This window comes from Canis lupus, chromosome 8 (assembly GCF_048164855.1).
Source record: "Canis lupus baileyi chromosome 8, mCanLup2.hap1, whole genome shotgun sequence".
In the NCBI taxonomy this organism is placed as follows: domain Eukaryota; kingdom Metazoa; phylum Chordata; class Mammalia; order Carnivora; family Canidae; genus Canis; species Canis lupus.
In genome coordinates this window covers 2,002,299-2,022,474 of record NC_132845.1, presented here as the reverse complement: position 1 = coordinate 2,022,474, position 20,176 = coordinate 2,002,299, and the positions used below count along the sequence as shown (strand labels likewise).

General features: G+C 44.6%; 3 protein-coding genes and 2 long non-coding RNA genes across 17 annotated transcripts in view; 3 read left to right on the top strand and 2 right to left on the bottom strand.

Annotated features, from left to right (window-relative positions):
• The window catches only part of LRRC40 (leucine rich repeat containing 40), a 48,132-nt gene extending 44,764 nt beyond the window's left edge, over window positions 1-3,368 (top strand). For all 5 annotated transcript variants that reach the window (XM_072834042.1, XM_072834040.1, XM_072834041.1 and 2 more), the window contains one exon: window positions 1,952-3,368. In XM_072834042.1, coding sequence (XP_072690143.1) covers window positions 1,952-1,965 — 14 coding nt within the window. In that variant the 3' untranslated portion in view covers window positions 1,966-3,368. The remainder of the gene's footprint in view (window positions 1-1,951) is intronic.
• Window positions 580-6,962, bottom strand: LOC140637770 (uncharacterized). Its single transcript, XR_012034801.1, has 2 exons — window positions 5,203-6,962; window positions 580-3,846 (listed from the first exon to the last, which is right to left on the bottom strand). It is a non-coding gene; the product is annotated as an uncharacterized lncRNA (long non-coding RNA).
• A 687-nt stretch (window positions 6,963-7,649) lies between these two features.
• The window catches only part of LOC140637771 (uncharacterized), an 81,314-nt gene continuing 68,787 nt past the window's right edge, over window positions 7,650-20,176 (top strand). Inside the window, exon 1 of the long non-coding RNA XR_012034802.1 lies at window positions 7,650-7,920. This is a non-coding gene — a long non-coding RNA (uncharacterized lncRNA). The remainder of the gene's footprint in view (window positions 7,921-20,176) is intronic.
• On the top strand, window positions 8,561-19,551 carry LOC140639207 (uncharacterized). Its single transcript, XM_072837696.1, has 5 exons — window positions 8,561-8,813; window positions 9,168-9,484; window positions 9,627-10,118; window positions 10,693-10,844; window positions 15,389-19,551. Exons 1-5 carry the CDS (start codon window positions 8,561-8,563, stop codon window positions 15,555-15,557), a joined length of 1,383 nt encoding a protein of 460 aa, XP_072693797.1. The 3' UTR covers window positions 15,558-19,551.
• LRRC7 (leucine rich repeat containing 7) overlaps window positions 17,907-20,176 on the bottom strand; it is a 491,781-nt gene continuing 489,511 nt past the window's right edge. For all 9 annotated transcript variants that reach the window (XM_072834031.1, XM_072834030.1, XM_072834033.1 and 6 more), the window contains one exon: window positions 17,907-19,878. Coding sequence is in view for 8 of the 9 variants with exons in the window: in XM_072834030.1 (XP_072690131.1) it covers window positions 19,771-19,878 (108 nt within the window). In the remaining variant the exon portion in view is untranslated. The remainder of the gene's footprint in view (window positions 19,879-20,176) is intronic.

Below are 20,176 nucleotides of genomic sequence, written 5' to 3'. Positions count from 1 at the left end.
TGTGTATAACTCGAAACTCCACTGCATAAAAAATGTCAGGGAAATATAAACTCCCCAGTTATGTATATAAGGTTTTTCAAAATCTGATTACAGACTTTGACCATTTATTTCAAGCCCAGCATGGCCTTTCTTATTCTGTGTTTGTTGTTACTTGAGCCTTAAATGCCTCTACCCTGCTTTTATCAGTAATCAACCTAAATATCATCTTTGAAAAACCTTCCCTCTTCTCCAAGCAGAGTTAGTCCCTCCCTCTGATTTTCTATCCTGCCTTTTATGGACTCATTTATACCATTTCTTTTTCCTCCTTTAGAAGAGAGTTGTCCCAGTGCCTAGAACACAGTGAGCACCCAATAAGTGCTTGTTAAGTGAATTAAAGAGAGTTTGACATGTCAACAGAAAGCCAAGTACTTAAGCAGAATGTGTCAGAAGTAGTTTAATTACTGAAAACTGTATATGATGGTTTGGCATATTTTACTTTACCGGGGGGCACTGGCAGCTGTTTCGGTACCTCAATATTCGTGAACAGTAAGAGGCAAATACAGTTGGTTCTTGTTATTTACAGTAATTGCATCTTATAAAGTGAACACCAAATTAATGAGTACTGAACCATTACTGCTAGGGGAATTATAGACTTAGGCTCTTTGGAGCCTCTAGTCACATTTTCATGAACGAGTCAATATAGAACCTTGTTTTTGTGTGTGTTTCTGTATTTACTATTATTCATTAATATTTTAACTATGGCCAGACCACACTATAATTCACGCCCGAATGAAGCTTCTCTGGTATATTTATCTTCTCTGTAAGGCACACGACACCCTTCATGTGTTTAGGAAAAGTAGACAACACTTGAGCCACCACACTTGTGGGGCGTATTAAACAGCAAACTCACCAACACAAAGTACAAAAATGCAAAAAATGTTGCACTCCTAAGTAGATCACAGAAAGGACAGTTGATTACAGTATGAGAACTGACACAAGAAGGGACAGCATCACCTTATTTGACCTCAGCTGAGAATGTGCCTATTGATGGACTCAGATTTTTTGGTGCTGTTGTGCATATCCAAAAATGACCTCGAAAGTGCCATGTGTACTGATTTTGGGGTTACTAATAAATTTTAGTGGTAGGCAAATTAGCACAATATGGAGCCTGTGAATAATGAGAAAACTGGCTGTAATTAATTCCTTTTTATAAATTAAGATAATCAGTCTTTAAAAGAATTGTCACAGCCCATTCAAATTTTGAAGATATAATTTAGATCTACTGTACAATGGGGTATGAATCCTTTGGCTTTTGTTTACACAAATACTTCAGTTGCTGAAAATTAAAAGTCTCTTTATCTTATCATTTATTTCATTAATTATATAAAAAAAACAAATCAGCCAGAACATGTAAATAGATTTTGTGTGTGTATCTGGTCAAGGGAGGTAGAGTGCAGGCATGTGTCCTGGTTTCCCAGGGTCAAGGGCGGATATATTGGTTACATTATAGTCCTTGGTATGCTGACGAGTGTGCTCGTTGTAATGTGTAAATAGAATTCAGCCATGTAGTTCTCATCGTAAGATTGAGAAGAGGATGGATTATAAAATGGTGATTCATGTCACAGCTCTTCTGTTTAATGGCTGTATGATCTTGGACATAACTGTCTTCTCTGAATTTCTGTTTCCTTAATGGTGTCTACATATGATGCATTGTGCTGAGTAATTTATGTGTTATAATTAAGAGAGCCAGCGAACATAAATTACTCAGCACAATATCTTTCATATAATAATTATTCAATTAATGTTGTTTGGGTTATTGTAGTTCTAATTACATCTGTTGAAATGTTTAGATTTGAAAAGGGACAAATAGAAAAAAAATACACAGATTATATTTATAAAATTGCAAATGAAATTAGAAGAAAAGCCTCCCTAATAGAAAATGTAAAATTCTTAATTCTGTTTTTTTGTTTAGAACATTACTACTAGATGGAAATCCATTCCGTGTTCCTCGAGCAGCCATATTAATGAAAGGAACAGCTGCTATTCTGGAATATTTGAGAGACCGGATTCCTACTTAAATTGGAGCTATTTTATAATCTTGGTCATGTTAATTCTTAGACTTCTTACATTGATAAATAACATTTTTCTAAGGTATTATGCATTTGTAAAGGTGATAACCACATGCAGTGTTCATGCATTTATTCTGAATGATTTGTATAAGATTTATCTTACTTTCATTCCTTATAGCAGTTTCTTCAAAAGTGAATTTTTAAGTTCGTTTGATATTTTTATAATGATAAAGCATTTTTGTAAAAGTGGGGATTTCCCCCTATTTCTGTTTGTGTTACATAAAATGTGAACCATTGATTTGAATATGACCATCTAATTTCTACCTTTTTGTTAGATATAAAATTGAATTTTATTCCAAACTGTTTTTTGGTGTAAAAAAAATAAGACTTTTCCTTACTCATGATAAGACTTTTGTGATGTGATTGGTTTTGGTATAAGTTTTAAATTAACATTCACTGTCTTGTTTTTGTTTTAATCTAGTTGAAATGTTACTTGTTTAGCCTTTTCCCATTTTATGAAACCATTTTGTCAGAATTTCTAATGTAACAGAAATGCTATATGAAATGTAGTTATTGGTAGAGAAAACAGGGAAGAGTGTTGTTAAAATTGCTCTCACAGTTTTGAATCTAAAATTTGACAAGTTTTTTTTTTTTTTTTTAATGACTTCTTAGTATTTAGTTTCCATACAATGATCTAGTACTTCTGGATTCAAGAAATTTGAAGGGATTGGATCTGCATATTTTTCCCTCGAAGTATGTTTAGAAATACCTTTTGTTCTTCTTTTTAAAAGTGCTGAAGAGCTTATTTTATTAATTCAATAGATATCAGCAACAGAAAATAATAACATGTATCACATAGAAATCCTGGAAATTTCTTAAGTACTTATTACTAAGCAGGTATTTGTATACATTATCTATCTGTTGGTGTGTTCTAATCCAATCTTGTGTATCTTTTTTATTTCCAGGGCCTTACTTTTCAAATTTGCATCTTATCTTCATAAGACTAAACTTGTTAGCCATGTGGAAATTTTCTAAAAGGGAATTTGCTATAGGTTAACTTGATTTAGTAAAAATAAAATAGAAATATTTTTACTTACACCAAAAATGTCAGAGGTAAAATGTCAGAGGTAGGCTGATCAGTCATGATGAAACTTGCCATGTGATTCTATTAAGTAACGAATCAACAGAATGTATATTAATTTATATAGTTAGGTAGGTAGCTAGCTTGCTTTTGGCTCATAGAGGCATGCTTATATTATGAAAAAAATCATTGCTAGTAAAGATAAATACATGTTCATAATAAAAATTACATTTTTCAAATATGGATTATAATATGGTTATGTTTTTGGTTTAAAAGAAACATTCTCTTTTCATACTACAACTCTGTGGCTGACTAAGCAGTCTGCTTCAATATTAAACAAAAGACACTTTACAATAAGGTGACATTTTATTATTTATACAATAAAGAGACTTTTAGGTTATTCAAAACACGTTTTTAAATACTGAAAAAGTTGAGTACACCAAAGCCGAAAAATGGCTCTGCTATACACTGCACAGCATTATTGTAGTCCCTGTATTTTGTATCTGTACAGAAAGCATCTTCAAATGCATTCTAATCACATTGTACACCTTTACCAATTAGTGTCAATACATAAAAGAAACTGGAGAATACAGCTTGCATTTGCAAATTAACTGACAAAGTGATTAATTTCACTGATTCAGTAAATTTAAAATATAGATTCATAGGACTCCTTTGCACATAAAATGAAGCAGCTTTCAAGGTCATTATGGTCTTATACTGCAAAAAAAAACAAACTCCATTAAGTACATTCACAATCTATGTTAATAAAGTAGTAAATATGTCTTCATTCAGTGTTTATTTACATCAATATGTAGTTCAACTAAAAAGTACTGTTAATTGTACATTTTTAGCACATACAAAAATGACAACTTTTTATATAAGCTCAAAATCACAATTATCTCAAAATATTAATTACAATACAGCCATTTCAATTAAACATGTCATGATTTAAATTTTTTTTTTTTTTATAAAATGGTAAAATTTTTTACTAAAGTAAGCAATCTGCTTTGAGTTGGCTAGAGTTCATCCATGTAGAAAACCTTAAACGTTAAGAGGTGTTTCTTGCCCCCTCCCACCCGAGTTTGTATACAGCCACCTAGCCTAGCAAAGAGACAGAAAAGGCCCCAATTTATAAAGATTAAGCCTCTTTTGCTATACTCCTGTGGCTTGTTTCTTCCATAAAAGCTTTACAAGGGGAGTATCAATAAACTATGCAATGAAATGCATGCATTAATATACAATGTGTCTATGTAAAATGTTCCTGTTTACCAGTGCACATTAAAATGTTCACAAAGACCGCAAAAGAAGTCATAAAGTAGCATTTATAAAGATCTAGCAGTTGCGAACTGTGAACTTGAAAACTGCTTGATAACATAATGAAATTTCTTTGAAAACATATCCCAATTCAAGTTCTTTCTCTGGCTGAAGGAGTTCTTGTTACTTGGCCTTAAGATGTCACTGTTGTGCTGCACATATGGTAGTGAAGTCAGATTTTGAAAAAGAATGAGTCTAGAGACTGTCTTCATCTTAGTAAAATCATGGCCCAATGTTGCATCACTGCATAGGAATTTTTCTTAAAGAAGAGTGAAATATTTCACTAACTGACTTACATGATCTCAAAGGGAAAATGAATAATTTGTATGTGTGTGCATATGAAAAATATTAATATAAATGGGTGGAATTAGAACTTCTTTACACAGTATCCCCCTCCCCCAAATAAGTAAGATCCGAAGCAACCGGTTGTCGAGTAGTTTAGGAATGGAAGGAAGAATCATTTTCATGGATACTTAAAATTCTAAAACCTAGTATCTAATATCCGTTTACTTACCATTCTTTACAGACTAATTACACAAATCTATCACTGTCTATTTAGAATTGCTGTTGTTAATAACTCTTCCTTGAGTATAAAGAGACCATAGTTCATATTATGGGTTACTTATGTACAACTGGGTGGGCGGGGTGCCCCTGGGTGGCTATAAAGTGGGAAAAATGCAACTACGGCATTTGCAACCTGACTTCTATAAGGTCATCTGAGATGGCCTTTGAAACTGACAAACAATTTAGTAGATTCACCTCTGAGTTTTTAACTCGGAAAAAGTCGCTCCTTCACGTGCCATTGTCCTTAAGCTTCATTTAGTCCTTTCTGTACACAGTACGAAGAGCAACTTGCCCGGATTTGAGACAGCTTACCTGCCTATCAATTATCTTTCTCTTCACTGCCAAAAGAAAACAGTAAGGCTTGTGTTTTTAAGGAGAAAAATGCAGCTGAGGATGTTAAAGGAAAATACCTAAACATCGTAACGCAGTATAAAACATTTATTGCATTCCATTGACACTAGGCGTCATCAAAGCTAAAATCACATTTCCTGGAGTAGAACTTAACATTCAACATCACTCACTGCCCTGAACGGATGCCTTTCCCACATTCAAGACCAATAAGAGTGGAAAGACTACAGGTAGGGAGTCTAAAATTTATTTCAGCATTATACTCTGAAACTACATTAACCATCCTAACAAACATGGGAACTGCTTTATGTTCTTATCAGCCTGAGACTTGCAACTTGGTTTTCCTGTGGACTTTCCAAAAAATTAGGATTTCCTGACTCAATAAGAGATGTTCTCTGGTAGAGTGCTGGGGAAGGGGAAGAGAGAAAGATACAAAGAAACAGCCTGTGATTTCTTTTGTCCATTCACCAAAAGCTTTCCTTAATCCAGCTACCACAGAAGTCAGTTGACCTGCATACCTGGGCAATGTTTAACCTCATTTACCTGTGCAAAAACCAAGTGCACAAAGAAAAACACCTATATACGTGCCTCTCTACAGAGACACAAAACCTGAGTTGCAGTAAGTTTTTATATAAGAAAGCTTTTCTTCATGTAGGAAAATAACCTTTTAAAGGGCCAAAAATACCTTTGTACAATATAATCCAGTGACTTTAAAACTTCAGTGTGCTTAAGTATCCCATATTTTTATAAGACCCGACAAAGAAGGAATCATTTACATTTGATGATTTTCTTAGAGATACCCATGGTTTTATTTCTAACATCTATCTTCATTCCCCTGAATTCATTAACTTTTCAAAAAAAACTGAATAAAAAGCATATTCAGCATGGAGACTGTTTTTTCTCAATACTGAGGACATAGGAGACTTGGGGTGGCTAGGCTTAAAGCTCACTGCCAAGCCACGGTGGGATTCTAGAACTCAAAATAAGATACAGGATGTTATTACGGGAGAGATTACTTGGAAAACACTTCTGTAGGTGGAGTTGGGCCCGAGTCTGCAGGAGGCCTTCTCTGGCTGCAGCGGGGTAACTCCCAAGCCCTTTGCTCCCCAGGCCCCGCAGGTTTCCTGCCTCTTCCCTACGGATCCTGCATCGCCCGGGCTGTTACCAGGTTTCCGTGCGTGTGTCCATCCTGTCGCCTCTTCCCCGGAGCTCAGTTCTCGGGATGGCTCCTTGGCTTCCCCTCACCTGGCACTTGACTCACTGGGAGGAGGTCTGTGTAAATGTCCCCATTGTCCTAAAATCAGACCGACTTAAGGCCCCATTCGAGGCACACTTGTTCCCTGCTGTGCACATCTCGGGCACACGGAGGACGTTTTATGGGAAGGGGAGCGCCAGTCGCCTCCCCCGCGTTGCCTGTAAGTGGCCCTTGGGCCGGGGAGGAGGAGGAGGGGGAGCCGCGCGACCACGAAGGTTCCGTCCTGGCCTCTACGGACACCTGGATCAGGAGGTGCAGGGAGTCGGGGCCGGGGGGGGGGGGGGGGCTGCGGCGTCCCCGCGGAGGATCGAGGACCGCGCAGACAGCTCCAAGCGGAGCCACACTTTGCGCCGGTGACTCGTTACCATGGGAACCGATGCAGAACAACGAAGGCCTGACGGGAGGCTGCGCACCGGGCGCGGAGAGAAGCGACAGGGAGTCCGTCCGCCTGACGGGCCGTCGGGGCGCCCCTCGCGAGTGCGGGGAGGCGAGGCCACGGGCCCGGGTGCCCGCGGGCCGCTGGCGGGGCGGGGGCGGGGGCGGGGGGCTCCGTGCGCCGCCTCAGGCCGCCCCCGGCGAGCAGCCGCCCGTCCCGCGTTCCCCTCGAGCGGCCCGGCCCCCCGCCCCCCCTCAGCGGCGCCCGAGCGGGGAGCCCGAGCCCGGACGCCACGGCCACCGCTCCCCCGCAGACGGGCTCGCGGCCCTTCCGTCCGGGCGGCGTCCCTCTCGCGTCCGTCGCGTCGCCGGGGCTTCGCCGTCGGGGCCCCGGAGCCCGGAGCCAGCCGAGGGCCTCCTCAGGGCGCGCTCAGGCGGGCCGCGGGCGGCGTGCGCTCACCGCGGGGCCGCGCCTGGCCTTGCCCTCGGCAGGGCCCGGGGACCCACGGCCCAGGAGCGCGGCGGCGGGCCGCGTGCAGCGTGACGGGTGGGCGTCCGAGGGCGGCGCGTGGAGCATGACGGGTGGGCGGCGGGCCGTGCGCAGCAGGATGGATCAGCGTCCGAGGGCGGCGCGTGCAGCATGACGGGTGGGCGGCGGGCCGTGCGCAGCAGGATGGATCAGCGTCCGAGGGCGGCGCGTGCAGCATGACGGGTGGGCGGCGGGCCGCGTGGAGCATGATGGGAGAGTGTCAGGCCATGGGGAGCGAGACGGGTGCGCCTCCGGTGTCATGGAGCGTGACGGATTAGCGTCGGGCTGCGTGGAGCGTCACGGGTGGACGTCCAAAGGTGGTGCGTGGAGCGTCACGGGTGAGCGTCCAAAAGTGGCGCGTGGACCGTGACCGGTGAGCGTCCGGCGGCGGCTCGGAGCGTGACCGGTGAGCGTCCGAGGGGGGCGCGTGGAGCGTGACGGGTGGCGTCCGTGGGCGGGCGTCGGGCCTGAACCCTGCGCGTTCGCGCCGAAGGTCCGTCTCGCACTCAGGGGACCACGTGGGCTCCACGCGGTAGAAAGTTCCGCTGCCCGGGCCTCCCCGTGTGAGCACCCGGGGCGCCGCACGCCACAGCCGGTAAACACCAGCGGCCGTTTGAGAGCGCGAGGAACGACGTCTTTCCGAGCGGGCCCTGGACGTGCGCCCTGCCCGCGCCGCCGAGGACGCCCGAGGACCCCGAGGCAGCGCCCACCGGCTGGCTCTGCGGGACGAGCACAGGTCACGGCCGCCGCCAGCCCGCTGCGCCTCCGCGGCGGACGGGCCTGGGAGCTCCGTTTCCTCGTCCGACGCGCCGGGACTCCCCGCAGGGCAGCCGACTTTCCAGAACGTTCTCGGGCATGCGCGTGCCGAGCCCACTTTTATCACGGGGTTGCAGTTCCGCTTCTAGGTTAATTCTTACCCGACCTTAGAATAAAATCCTTAATTTTAATCTCAAAGAACAGACGAAAACGCGAGGATTTTGTTGGGTGGGAAACCGCAGCGCTGCTTCTCCCGCCGGCGTGGCCCGACGGCCTGGTCCCCGAGGACAATGTCGGGGACGTGGGGCGGCCCCGGTTCCGGGTGCCGCGGGGGTGGCCGGGTGGCCCCGCAGCCCTCCGAGGCCTTGGGGCGGGGGTCCCGGGCGCCTCGGCCGCGATGCTCGCTTCCTGGGAGGTGTCACGTGCCCCCGCGGCCACACGCCAGTGACTCAGTTGAAAGCCAAGCGTCGAGAGACAGCAGGCGTCCCCCGCCCCGTCCCTCCCCGTCAGGCGGCGCCGCCTCCGTGACTGCGGCCTCGGCCGGTGAGGGAGCCTCCCCGGGAGCCGAAGCCCAGGGCGCGTGGGAACCGCGGCAGCCCCGCCAGTCCGCCTCCCCGCGGGGGCGCGTGGGGCCGCCCGGCTCGCGCCACTCCACCCGCGCCGCACGGCGTCCGCTTCGGGGAAGAACACGTGGGGGACAGGAGCCTGCCTGCGGGGGAGGGAACGCGAGCCTCCGCACACGACCCCAGGTCACGCGGAGGGCGCCGCCCAGCCTCCCGCTCCAGCCTCGGCTCGTGGTTGGGCTCAGGTCACGACCCCGGGGTCACGATCCTCTCTACCGCTCCCTGTGCCCGCCCCGCCCCACCTTCTCATAAATCTTAAAAAACCCGGATCCAGCCGACGGGCCGTCCGCCGTCGCATCGGGCCAGGAGGGAAGGCGCTACTGCGTGGTTCTCCGCTCTCGCCTCGTGTGTGCGCCCACGCGGCTCCTCCGCACCGTCGCTCATCTCCGTCTCCCACGGTCCTCGGCGTCCTTTGCGCGTGAACGTTTGCGGCCTCCGCGGAGCGTGCAGCGAGCCAAGGTGTTTTCATTACGGCGACTTTCAACAAGGACAAGCTGCGGATTTCGGCCGCGGAAGGGCTGGGAGAGGGGCCTGGGCAGCCCTCGACGCGGCCGCGCTCAGCCCACACCCGGGCCTGGGCGAATCCTGCATGTGGGCGCGCTGGCGGCGCTTGCGGGGGGGCCACCAAGGAACAGAGCGTGCAGTGCTTGAGCTGCGAGCGGCTTGTGCTGAGCCAGGCCCCTGCACCGCAGGGCCAGTAACTATCATTTTTCAGAAATACGTGAAAACCTAGAAAGAAACAACAGACAAGGGACTGCCGCGTGTCCGAGCCCGCGCCTCCAGTCGGAGCTTCTCAGGGAGATGGTCGCCAGCCCGGCCTGGGACGCTCGCCGGCCGCGCCCTGGTGTGTCGCCGCGCTGCCTGCTGCACGCCGTGCCGCGACCACGCGGCGCCCCCAGCGCGGGCAGAGCCCCTCCCGCCCGTTGACCGACCGGCGGGCGCGGCTGACCAAGTCCGTCCGGAGACCCGCCCCCAGCGACGGTCGGACGCTCGTCCTGAGAGAGCGCGCCCTCCGCCCTCCGCCCTCCGCCCTCCGCCCTCCGCCCTCCGCCCTCCGCCCTCCGCCCTCCTCGCGGCTCTGACGCGGTCTGACGCGGCTCTGACGCGGCTGCGCAGAGGCTGGAGGGCGGAGGAGCACGTTCTCCTCGTTCTGCTTGGGGTTGAAGAAAAGACGAAGCGGTCGGAAAAGAAACAACGTGGACCCACACGCGGGGCGCTCGAGGAGGTTAGCAAGGGGCGTCTCAGAGAAAGGCGCGGGCTACGCGGCGGGGCGGGGGGCGGGGGGCGGGGGTCGGGGCCCCGGAGCTGGGCTCGGGCCGCCGGAGGACGCGGGTCACCCCGACGGCCCGGGGCTCGGCCTCCCGGAGGCGGCCAGGACTGCGCCCGCCGCGCGGATCCCCCTCTCCCCGCTCCGGGGCTTGGGCCTGTCCGCGGCGGGGACCCCGGGACCGGGGACGTCGGGAGTGTGGCCACGCAGCCCGCCGCGCCAGCACCGGGGGTGGGGCCGGCCCAGGCCTGTGTCCGCCGCCGCCTTCCCGGCCGCCGGCCTGTCTCCCTCGACGACGTCGCCCTGAAGCCCGGGGACCAGGTGCCAGGTCGTGTTTGACATTAGCCCGGACCTCGGAAAACTGCCCGGTGATGACGGTTGTTCTTTAGTGAGAGGACTTTGGTGATTTTTTTCGGGCCGAGAGGTTGCCTGCCTCACAAATTACCCATGGCATTACGAAGGAAGTTTCTGGAAATAAATAGCCATAGAATGAGAAATAATTTTGCTAGATGCCTTATTCTTTCATTTCGAGATCTCCCTACTTCTGGAGACTAGGAGGGAGGCCAGAAACCAAGAAGAGCCGAGAGACCATGCTTCCGGCCGGAGACAGAACAGAGAGGGAGAGAGGAGCGCGCCCGCCCCCAGGCCGATCCGGTGTCCGTCAGGCAGCCTCTGTGAGCCTCGGTCAGTCCCTTCTCCCTCTCCTTTTCCTTTTTCCATTCATCCCTAATAACTTCCTTATTTCTCTCCTGCGTCCAGCCTTCGAGTCTGTCCTCACCCTCATGATGCTAAAGTGCTCTTCCCTAACATGAAGCACTCTTCACTATTCTGAAATCCTCGTCCGACTCTAAAATGTCACTTTACTTTTCATTTTACTTTTCATTTTCATCTCCGTTGGTTCACACAGACATTGGCATCCTTTTCCTCTGCAAATACATAAACACGGAACTGTGAGACCAACGTGTAGACCTATGGAGAGCCTGAGGCACCAAACTCTTAAAGAAAATAATGATGAAAGTTTCCTTCAGTGTATACTTATGGCTTCTAGAATTTAAAAAAAAATCCCCCAAACGAAGCCATTATCAGCCATCTAGCAAGTTCTCTTTGTGTCAGGAGATAGCAAGTTCTCCTCGTACAAAGGAATGGAAAGTAATGGATATTCTTTGTATAAGCAAAATGGCAGATGAGACGTGGATTTAACACTGAGAATACTTCGCTAAATTCTGTAGTCAGTGTGCTTTCCAACTCAAATGGAAAAATTCGAGAAATATTTCCGAGAGAAAGCTGAGAAAGAAAGGCACAGAAATCAAGATCCTACCAGGTAATAAAGGAACTGTGGTGAGGAGTGTACCAGCCCAGGCCTTTCCCCTGTTTCTCCTTTGAGGGGCTGGAGTCCCCGTTTCCCCCTGTAAGGGATGTAGCTAAAGAAGCTAATGCTGGTGGAGCATAAATAGCTTTCTCTCCACTTCCATAGCAACAGGCCAGGTTCTGACCTCTGTAAAAGTGTGGCTGGGGGCAAGCGGTTTCCCCCAGTTAACCAACATTTTCTTGTGACTTATCTAAATAGGCATGTTACAGCTTTTGCAGCAGTTCTTGATAATTCTGGCTGGAGGGTAAGACATTTTCACTTTTGGGATACAGGTGGAAGCCATCCACGAAATGATGCCAAAACGCAGCGTGTAAGCCTTGTCAGACTTGAACTGTGGCCAAAGGCCTGTGGACGACTCTTCTTTATTGTACAATAGGCAGCATGAGGCAGAAGCTTCATTTACTTCCAGAGCTAAAATAGGGTGGGGACTCCCTCGGCCCAACCACCTCTCCCTAACCCCATTCCCGACCCAACCCAACTCTCTTAACCATTCTTCATGCCTCCAAATTTTAAAAATAGCTTTTGCAAAGTAATCTACCAAGTCACAACGTACAGGAAGAAGAGCGTTAAACAGAGTCTAAAACCAGATCCAGCCACGCACGGAGTCATGTTACCTCTTGAGGCCTTGGGCCTCCAAAAAAATGAGGGAACTAGGCTTATTATCTGTAAGATGCCTTTAAGTCAGAACCACGGCCCTGTGAGTTGAAATTCATGCACTCGTTCCTCTGAAACATTCCTGGAGTCTGTATGCACGACTTCTTCCAAGACAAGAAATAAAACCCAAACAAATCAAAAGGATAGGTGCTATGTATTCCAGGTCAATGAACAAAAGCCATGTCTTAAATTTTTTGGATGGTGTTAAGGTCCTTAGGACACAGAAAAGAGAAGTGAAACACAACTGCTGACACATGACAGAAGAGCCTAAAGGAGGGCAGGGGAATTAGATTAAAAGGGAGAATTAAAAAAACCAAAACCTGAACCCCCCCAGAAACCCTAGGCATGGTGAATGAACTGAGAAAGTGAAACGTCTGTGGTGTAAGATTGTGCAAGCTGGACACCAACTTCCCATTTAATTTGATATTTATTGTGTTTGTGTGCCAGGCCTGTCATCCGTGTGATCACTGTATAAACATTTATTGAGCACCTACTATGCTTCTGAGACTCAGACAGGCCCCAACGATACATGGTGAGCAAAACCGTAAGTGCCTTCTGCAGCTCTTCGGTCTGGAAGCCTCCCAAGTAGTTTCTGATCCCCTCCGGAGTGTACAGTTGATAGGAGAGGACGCGTAAGTAACAAATAGCTATGAGCTTAGGTGGAATGGGATAAGTGCTATAAATACACCAAAACCGGATATGACTATGATCATAAGAGAAATTTCTCTCAGTTTTATCTTGGTGGTGATGCTTGAGCTGGACTCTGAAGGCTGCATATAATTTTGGTAATTTAGGAAGAGGATGGGGAGAGGATTTGGTGGAGGGACCAGTGTGGGCAGAGGCTGAGGTTGCCAAGCACGGGAAATACTCAGGGAAAGCTCAGGATTTCCAGGGGTCTGAAACACGGACGAGGTGCAGGCAGGGTGAAGAAGCAACAAGTAATTCCTAGATTCAGAGGAATCCAACTTCCTTGGAGGAATGAATGGACGTCCGTGGTGTGTAAATACGTGTGATCCCACCTCACGCAAACAGTATTTTCGTGGGACGGGATGAACCAGGTGCAGTGGAAATGTCCTTCTCCCCATCAAAGGACGTGAGGTAAACAAACAGGAAACGCGGCTGGCTGAAGGAACATCCAGCTCATTGCATTTCCGGGTGCCTCCTTCTAGTACTGGATCCCGACGACTCCCACGCTCCCCGTAGTCTGTCAGAGGCGGTAGTCATAGGAGCAACCCTCGGGGGACGTAACACAGAAGAGCCTCCTCATCCAAAAGCCCACGCCTTTTAAAGAACTCATCACTTCCATGTCTTTCCCCCACATGTCGGGGGCAGATAGACACGGTGCTGGGCCAGGCTGAGCAGTACATTTTTCATTATATTCTCTCTCTTCTTTGCAACAAACCAACTGACAAAATTCTCCACAGATTCGAGGGACTACGGCCGCTACTCATCCTGTCCAGTAAGTCTCCACTTTGGCCACTCACAGCCTATCAAATACTGCCCGACATCTTGCCGAATATTGATAATGGCCGCCAAAGGCCGCAAGAACCCGTAAGGAGAACTATCTACAGCTCCGAGGGATCAGCCATGCTCAACCCCAGAAGACAGTTGACCAGATAAAGATGCTACTTCCTTTTGTGATACATGGGCTGAGGGCAAGGACAGAGGGACTCACCACATTGCCTTGTCCTGTCTTTTTTCCTGGGAGCTCTCTCATCTTCCCACTTGATTGTGAGACTCTGTGCAGAGGAGATCATGTTATATACCCTTTGCAGGGCCTGGTAGATAGCTGAAGCCCAACAAATGCTTATAAGCGTTGCACTTACTGTTCTCATTCTATTCTTCAATAAAATTCCCCCAAATGTTTTGAATTTTGAATGACGTACCTCGGTCATCTGAGATTCAGCTGTAGTAATTGTCTTTCTATGGAGAAAATATGGAGTTTTCTGGCAAAAATAAAAGTCTCAAAAAAAAAAAAAGTGTCTGTTCTAAGATCTTTTACTTCAGGTAGGGAGTGACCCGACCATAGGCTGCTTATGTTATTTTAAAGACACAAAGAAACAAAAGGAAAGCCTGGCACAAATGAGTGTGCAACAGTGATAGTTTCTAGGAAAAAAATATATGTACTCAAACTAGAGAAAGATGGGATGATTTATTCAACTTTTCTCAACACTCATTCCCACATACATTGAAAAGTATGCTCAGTTTGAATATAATATTTGTAGAAGTTTACTCAGGGCCTTTTCTTCAGGTCGGGCTGACACTGGTTCCAACCCCAGGCTAATGAGTCACAGGCACAGGATTTCAGTGCTTTCTACATAAACCCTGCCTGGATTTCATGATCTTCTACTCTTTGATGTGCTGCTATTAACAAAATCAGGCCAAAACAAACAAACAAACAAACAAAAAGTGTTTTGGAGCATCGTTTGGGGAGATTTCAGGGCAGCTGCAGAGGTAGTCTTCTCTGCCTCTCTTACATCTGGTCCCATTTCTTATCTTGCTTAGTGCTCAGTGGGTTGTTACAGAGTGTGAGCTGACTCCCTACAACAAAATCCAACCAGGGAAACTGGCAGGTGGAGTAATGCTTCTAAACCTTCTAAAGCTGGAACCAGTGAATTTTTCCCCTGCCCTAAGATTTTCTCTTTACTTCCCCTAGAACTGCTCTCAGGAAGATCAAGATAATCATATAGTTAAGAGTCCAGGGGATTCAATAGTCCTAGATTTTCATGTATTTTTTTTTTTTTATCAAAACTTGAGTGTATGGTCCCCCCAGCCCCTCCCATATATCAAAAATCTCTGAATTCTCCAGAGTAGAAGTCATGCAACTTTGACCCTCACAGGAGAGTTTCCAAACCATTCTCTTACAGATAGTGTCAAACCTGAGGAAGATTGGAACCTCTCCCCATAACAAACCAGCTGGCAGGCTTTGAGTCATTGATACAGTAAAATTTTACATTCTAAGAACAGAAGTGGAAACTTGGTTCTACTAAGGCATTATCACCCTCCCCCTAGCACACGAGGCTGGTTTGTTGTTAGAGACAGAATTGCTCTACCTTGGCACCTCGGTTAATGCTACTACTCCCCTCCCCGTTCCTTGGTCACCCAAGGAAGTTCTTCCCGAACTGGAAGCTGGAACCCTCAGCAGATCCTCAAGGGGTTCCAAACAACGAGAACTCTAAGGAGGCCTCTTATCCTTGTGCAGCAGGACAGAAGTGGCCATCCACTGCATCTGGAACACCAAAGGGAGTCACAGGGACGAATCTACAGCAGCAATAGCAGCAACGAAGATAGGCCAGTTTTACGTACGAGAAACGGAAATGCCCCCCGAAGGTCCAGAAAGTAGCAGCTACCCAGCTGGACTGCATCTGCTTTGAGTTTCACACAGCAGACTGCATCTGCTTCAGAAAATATATTCTCGGAAGAGTTTAGATCAAATGAATCCGAATGGATGCAGAGGAGAGCTGGCACCCAAGATCTCCTATGGTATTAACCCACGTGCTTTCTACCATGCACATCTGCTCTTCCACCGCGTTCTATTTTCTCACTGTCACATACACTTGGGGAATGGCCTGACGGAGCCATGGGGCAATATTCTGGGCCAAGGCAGGATGCTTTTCTTAATGGAAAGCAGTTATATTGCTAAGGAAAAAAAGTTCATGCAGGTGATCTCAAATCTGCAGATCCCCCCCCCCCCATTCCTACATGATGAGGTCACTGTCACTACCAACCATAAGAGAGGGCACATCACCAACCCAGTGTTTGAATATTTTATTGAGCTTCAGAAAGATTTTAGCATTCCTGTGAGAGGAGCATTCCTGGAGACTCAGCCCTGCTTTTCTGGATGCTAGAAAAAGGACCCATCTTCTCAACTTATTGGATTTCATTATGTTGCAGAACTTTCTACTGACCTACTGTTCTAGTAAACCCAATGCTGGTCAGTATATCAACAATCAGGCAAACATAGTGCCTGATTGAATATATCAAAGGCTCAGAGTGATAGTCCTTTACCAATGTGCCTCCCTACCTGGTTATGTTGTATTCTTGCCTCTTGATAACAACATACCCATGATGTGTGTGCCGATGACGGGCCAGAAATCGATGGAGGACAGTATTAAGAGCCAATGAAAAGACAAGTTGACGAACACACTATGTCTTCCAAATTTTTAAATTTTGGTGAAGATATTAAATATGATTTTATGATTTACAGTAAAATGTTTTTCTGGCTCCCTTCATCTAATCATTTTGGCAAATTCAAATACTTTTCACTTCATATTTGAATGTATAAACCTAATCTCTTCATTTTCCTCTGTCTAAATATACTCTTTAGTTCACCTGCTAAAATAGGTCCTACTTTTAAAATAAGGAATCATATTAGTAATATGTGTACAATCGTCTTTAAAATTAAAAACAAATTGATGCTGATTTGTCATCCTCACTAAAACTACTTTTCATCTTACAAGTCGTAATCCAGTCTAAGACCCAGAAACAACTGGGATTGTTTGAAGTTTACATAATCAACAGTTTTGATTAACCCGGGACGCATGTATTTTATAGGTTTCAGTGAGCAATAAATTAGCATGTTGTAAATATCAGCACATTATACTGATTTTGAGTATTCCTTGTCAAATGTACAGTTATGTTTTAAAATTACTGTATTTGGTGACTTGTCTGGAAGATGGGAAGTATCATAAGAGAGAACCTTTGAGGCAGTGTATTATAAGTCAGGTAAATCGTTTTAAAAATCGTCCACGCATGTCTACTTGGCTTTCAAAATCTGTAGGAACTCTACCAATACTTTTCAGTGCTTGTTCTTTCCACCATCGTGTTTTCCATTCCTCATCATTATGTCTTATTGATCCGCTAGATATAGACAGCTTCCTCAGTAGAAAAGATCTCAATAAAAATCAAATACCAAGAGGTGAGTCTATTGGAGTCATCACAAATTCACTCCTTCATTCTTCGTTGTTGTCGATTCTCTTTTTTAAAAAGGCATAACTTTAACTTTTTTGTTGTTGTTGTTAACATGCACCAGATTCCAATTTCAGGTAATAGAACCCATTTCTCCAAAAGTCAATACTCAGAAATTAATGTATTTTTGGTTTTAGTCATCTGTGGAATGAATTAGATTTTTTTAACCCCTTCAAGTAATTAGTGATTTTTTTTTTCAGTCAATCTAAAAAAAAAAAAAAAAAAGCCTTTTTTCATTATTACCTGCCTCTTCTCAGTCTGCAGCATAGCAGTACAATGGACCGTGAAGTGCTTTGGCACATCACATTTCTTTTCCAGTTGGTCAGGAATCCCTTTTCTCTTTCTCTCATTTCCTGTACAACAGGAAAGGTTAAAATACTGGCCCAGGACAACGTTGTCACACCAGGAGTGGCAGCGGTGATTACTATGATCCTTTTAGCTCTGTGCCTCAGAAGCATCTCCTGAAGCCCTGGGTTTGATGTGGAAACCTGACATAAGAGACTTGGGAAGTCCTATATGTGGCTCTTCTTCTACCTCTCCCATGAAAGATTAAACAAAACTGATGGGACGGGTTGAGATGCTTCACTGACCACCAGACTACACCCATGAGTTTGTTTTTCCTTTCAGTGATCTGGTGAGGCCAGTGGGGGGTCTCTATCTGGATTAATGACGATCATCCTATCATAGCAGCTGGAAGCGGTGGTACCGTGGTTTGGTGTGAGTTTTTAACAAAGAAAATTAGGCTCTGAAAGACATTTCTCATCAGAAACTGTCGATATATTAAAATGCATTTAAAAGTTACTTCTGGGAAACATATTAAATAGGCCAATCATTTAATCATTTGCTAAATGTCAAACCCTATAAAATCATGGTATAATGTCACCCTGACGTAAAGCAACATCAAAATTAGTGCATCATCTATAAAGTGAAGTATCATTTGCCTTCAAGTGACAAATTCTATTGCCAAAAAATACCACTGTACTTCTAATAAGTGACACTCATTTTAATAGACCCTACAAAAATACAGTATTTTCAATGTCCCCATAAAACAGTTAACTTACAAATATTACTCTCAGAGCTTTGGTGACATCAATACATGATACTATTGTGAAAATCCTAATAGAATACTTGAAACACTAGCATGTAAACTAAATTCATTTTATATATATACATATATATGTATACATATATGTATATATATGTATATAATGAGCTATGTGGAAATATGAGAGAGCATGCATACACCCAACTCTGGGAAATTATTCTGAAATTCCAAATTAATATTTTAATCATAGTAATGACTAATATATAAAAGAAATATTTTAAAGAATTATAAAATGGATTTTGATCATTTATAGAGGAAAACAATTCTAATGTAAAAATAACGAATTCTGTATCGACTATGCTTGTCTTTCCAGTGAGACAGAACCCAGGATTGTATACTTTGAAACTTTTTTGGAAAAAAAGTATTTTCCCTATTTTTGCCCACAAAAACAGGCACTGACATTAATAAATACAGTGGGACCACAGCTCTGAGAAATTATATTTGAAGTTTCATATTTAAATACCAAAGTTTTTTAATCATCCACCATAACTTTCTAACAGCGGTCTTTCTTAATGATAAATTTTATCAATCTCCAAAACTCATTTTAAATTATTTAAAAGTAGCAAATTAGATAAAGCAACACACAAATAAATTCCACATTTACAAGTAAGGAAAGCACAGGGGCTACAGTTTATAATCAACATAAACTTGAAAGAAATAAAGCAATATCTTTCCTGCCACCCATCATTCACTGCATAAATTTGTGGTGAAAAGGATTTATCTATAATGACCTTTAGTCTGTTTCTTAATTCTGTGTGTATTATAATTAGCTAAAGGCATTGAACAAATTAATTTGTCCTATTTTTATTCCGGTCCCAGAGATAAATGGCTAATTTATGAAATATTTCACTCTGTGTTAATGAGAATTTAGCAAATGAATATGGAACCAAGTATAAACACTTTATACCATATGTACAGTTACTTTCATAAGGCATTATCATGTAATTTTTATTGAAAAAGATTCAATATAGTAAAGTCTTATTTTAAGATATAGTTTCTTTCTCAATCCGAGATGTTTAGTTTATGAAAATATTGTTTTCTCTATATTCTTTTTGTATATATGCCAACATATACCTGTGCTAGAAATATTTAATGGGAATTACAATTCTTTATATTCGTATTTTCTATATAAAGGCATATACAACTTTGAGGCAGTGTTTCTGATGGAGAGCAGAATTCGTAAAGAGCTTGTATGTGCTTCCGTGCTCCGAAATTATATGAAATCCACTTCGAGAAGAAACTTATTTGATTAAAAAAAAACAAAACAAAAACAAAAACAAAACTGCACCAATGCACAGCCAGAGGCTGACAATTAAAACTAATACATAACCACATGAACATCATATTTATATAGTTAACATTTTTAAGGATGATCAGTGCTAACATATAGTATTATACATTTGGCACTAATGTTTGCCATTGGTCCAGCAATTGGCAAAATTTGTTTCTATGTATAAATTTATTTTTGAACATTAGGTCTGGCTAGACGTATCTTCACTATTTATAAAAAATATTTAGACAGTAAGCTCACGTTGAATAACTAGGTCTACTGTATTCTGGAAACTCTTCAGTAGTAATACAGCTTTTTCATGTTCCATATGTACAAAACTATGTCCATTTGCCTGTGAACACACAAATAAAACAGGGCAATCAATGCAAGATACTTGTCACCTCACCATTGTTTCTAATCATAAGATTCAAGGGAATATTGAGGAACCAAAAACTATCAGTTTTTAAAATTCACAGTAGAATTGGAACTATGGAAACAATCAATTTCACCCAGCTTTGATTCCATTTATTGATTCGACAAATATTTATCAAGCATCTAGTATGTCCTGTCTAAGGCTGCCCTCGCCACTGTTCTAACCATGGAGACACACTGGTGGATAACAGACGGGTACATTTGAAATACCGTCCTTG

Excerpts from the sequence above, each read along its gene's own strand:
- LOC140639207 (XM_072837696.1), top strand. The coding sequence starts at position 8,561 with ATGTCGGGGACGTGGGGCGGCCCCGGTTCCGGGTGCCGCGGGGGTGGC. Across the intron at positions 9,485-9,626 it reads GGCCTGGGCGAATCCTGCAT|AAAGAAACAACAGACAAGGG; the intron begins GTGGGCGCGCTG and ends GTGAAAACCTAG. Across the intron at positions 10,119-10,692 it reads CACGCGGGGCGCTCGAGGAG|ATCTCCCTACTTCTGGAGAC; the intron begins GTTAGCAAGGGG and ends TTTCATTTCGAG.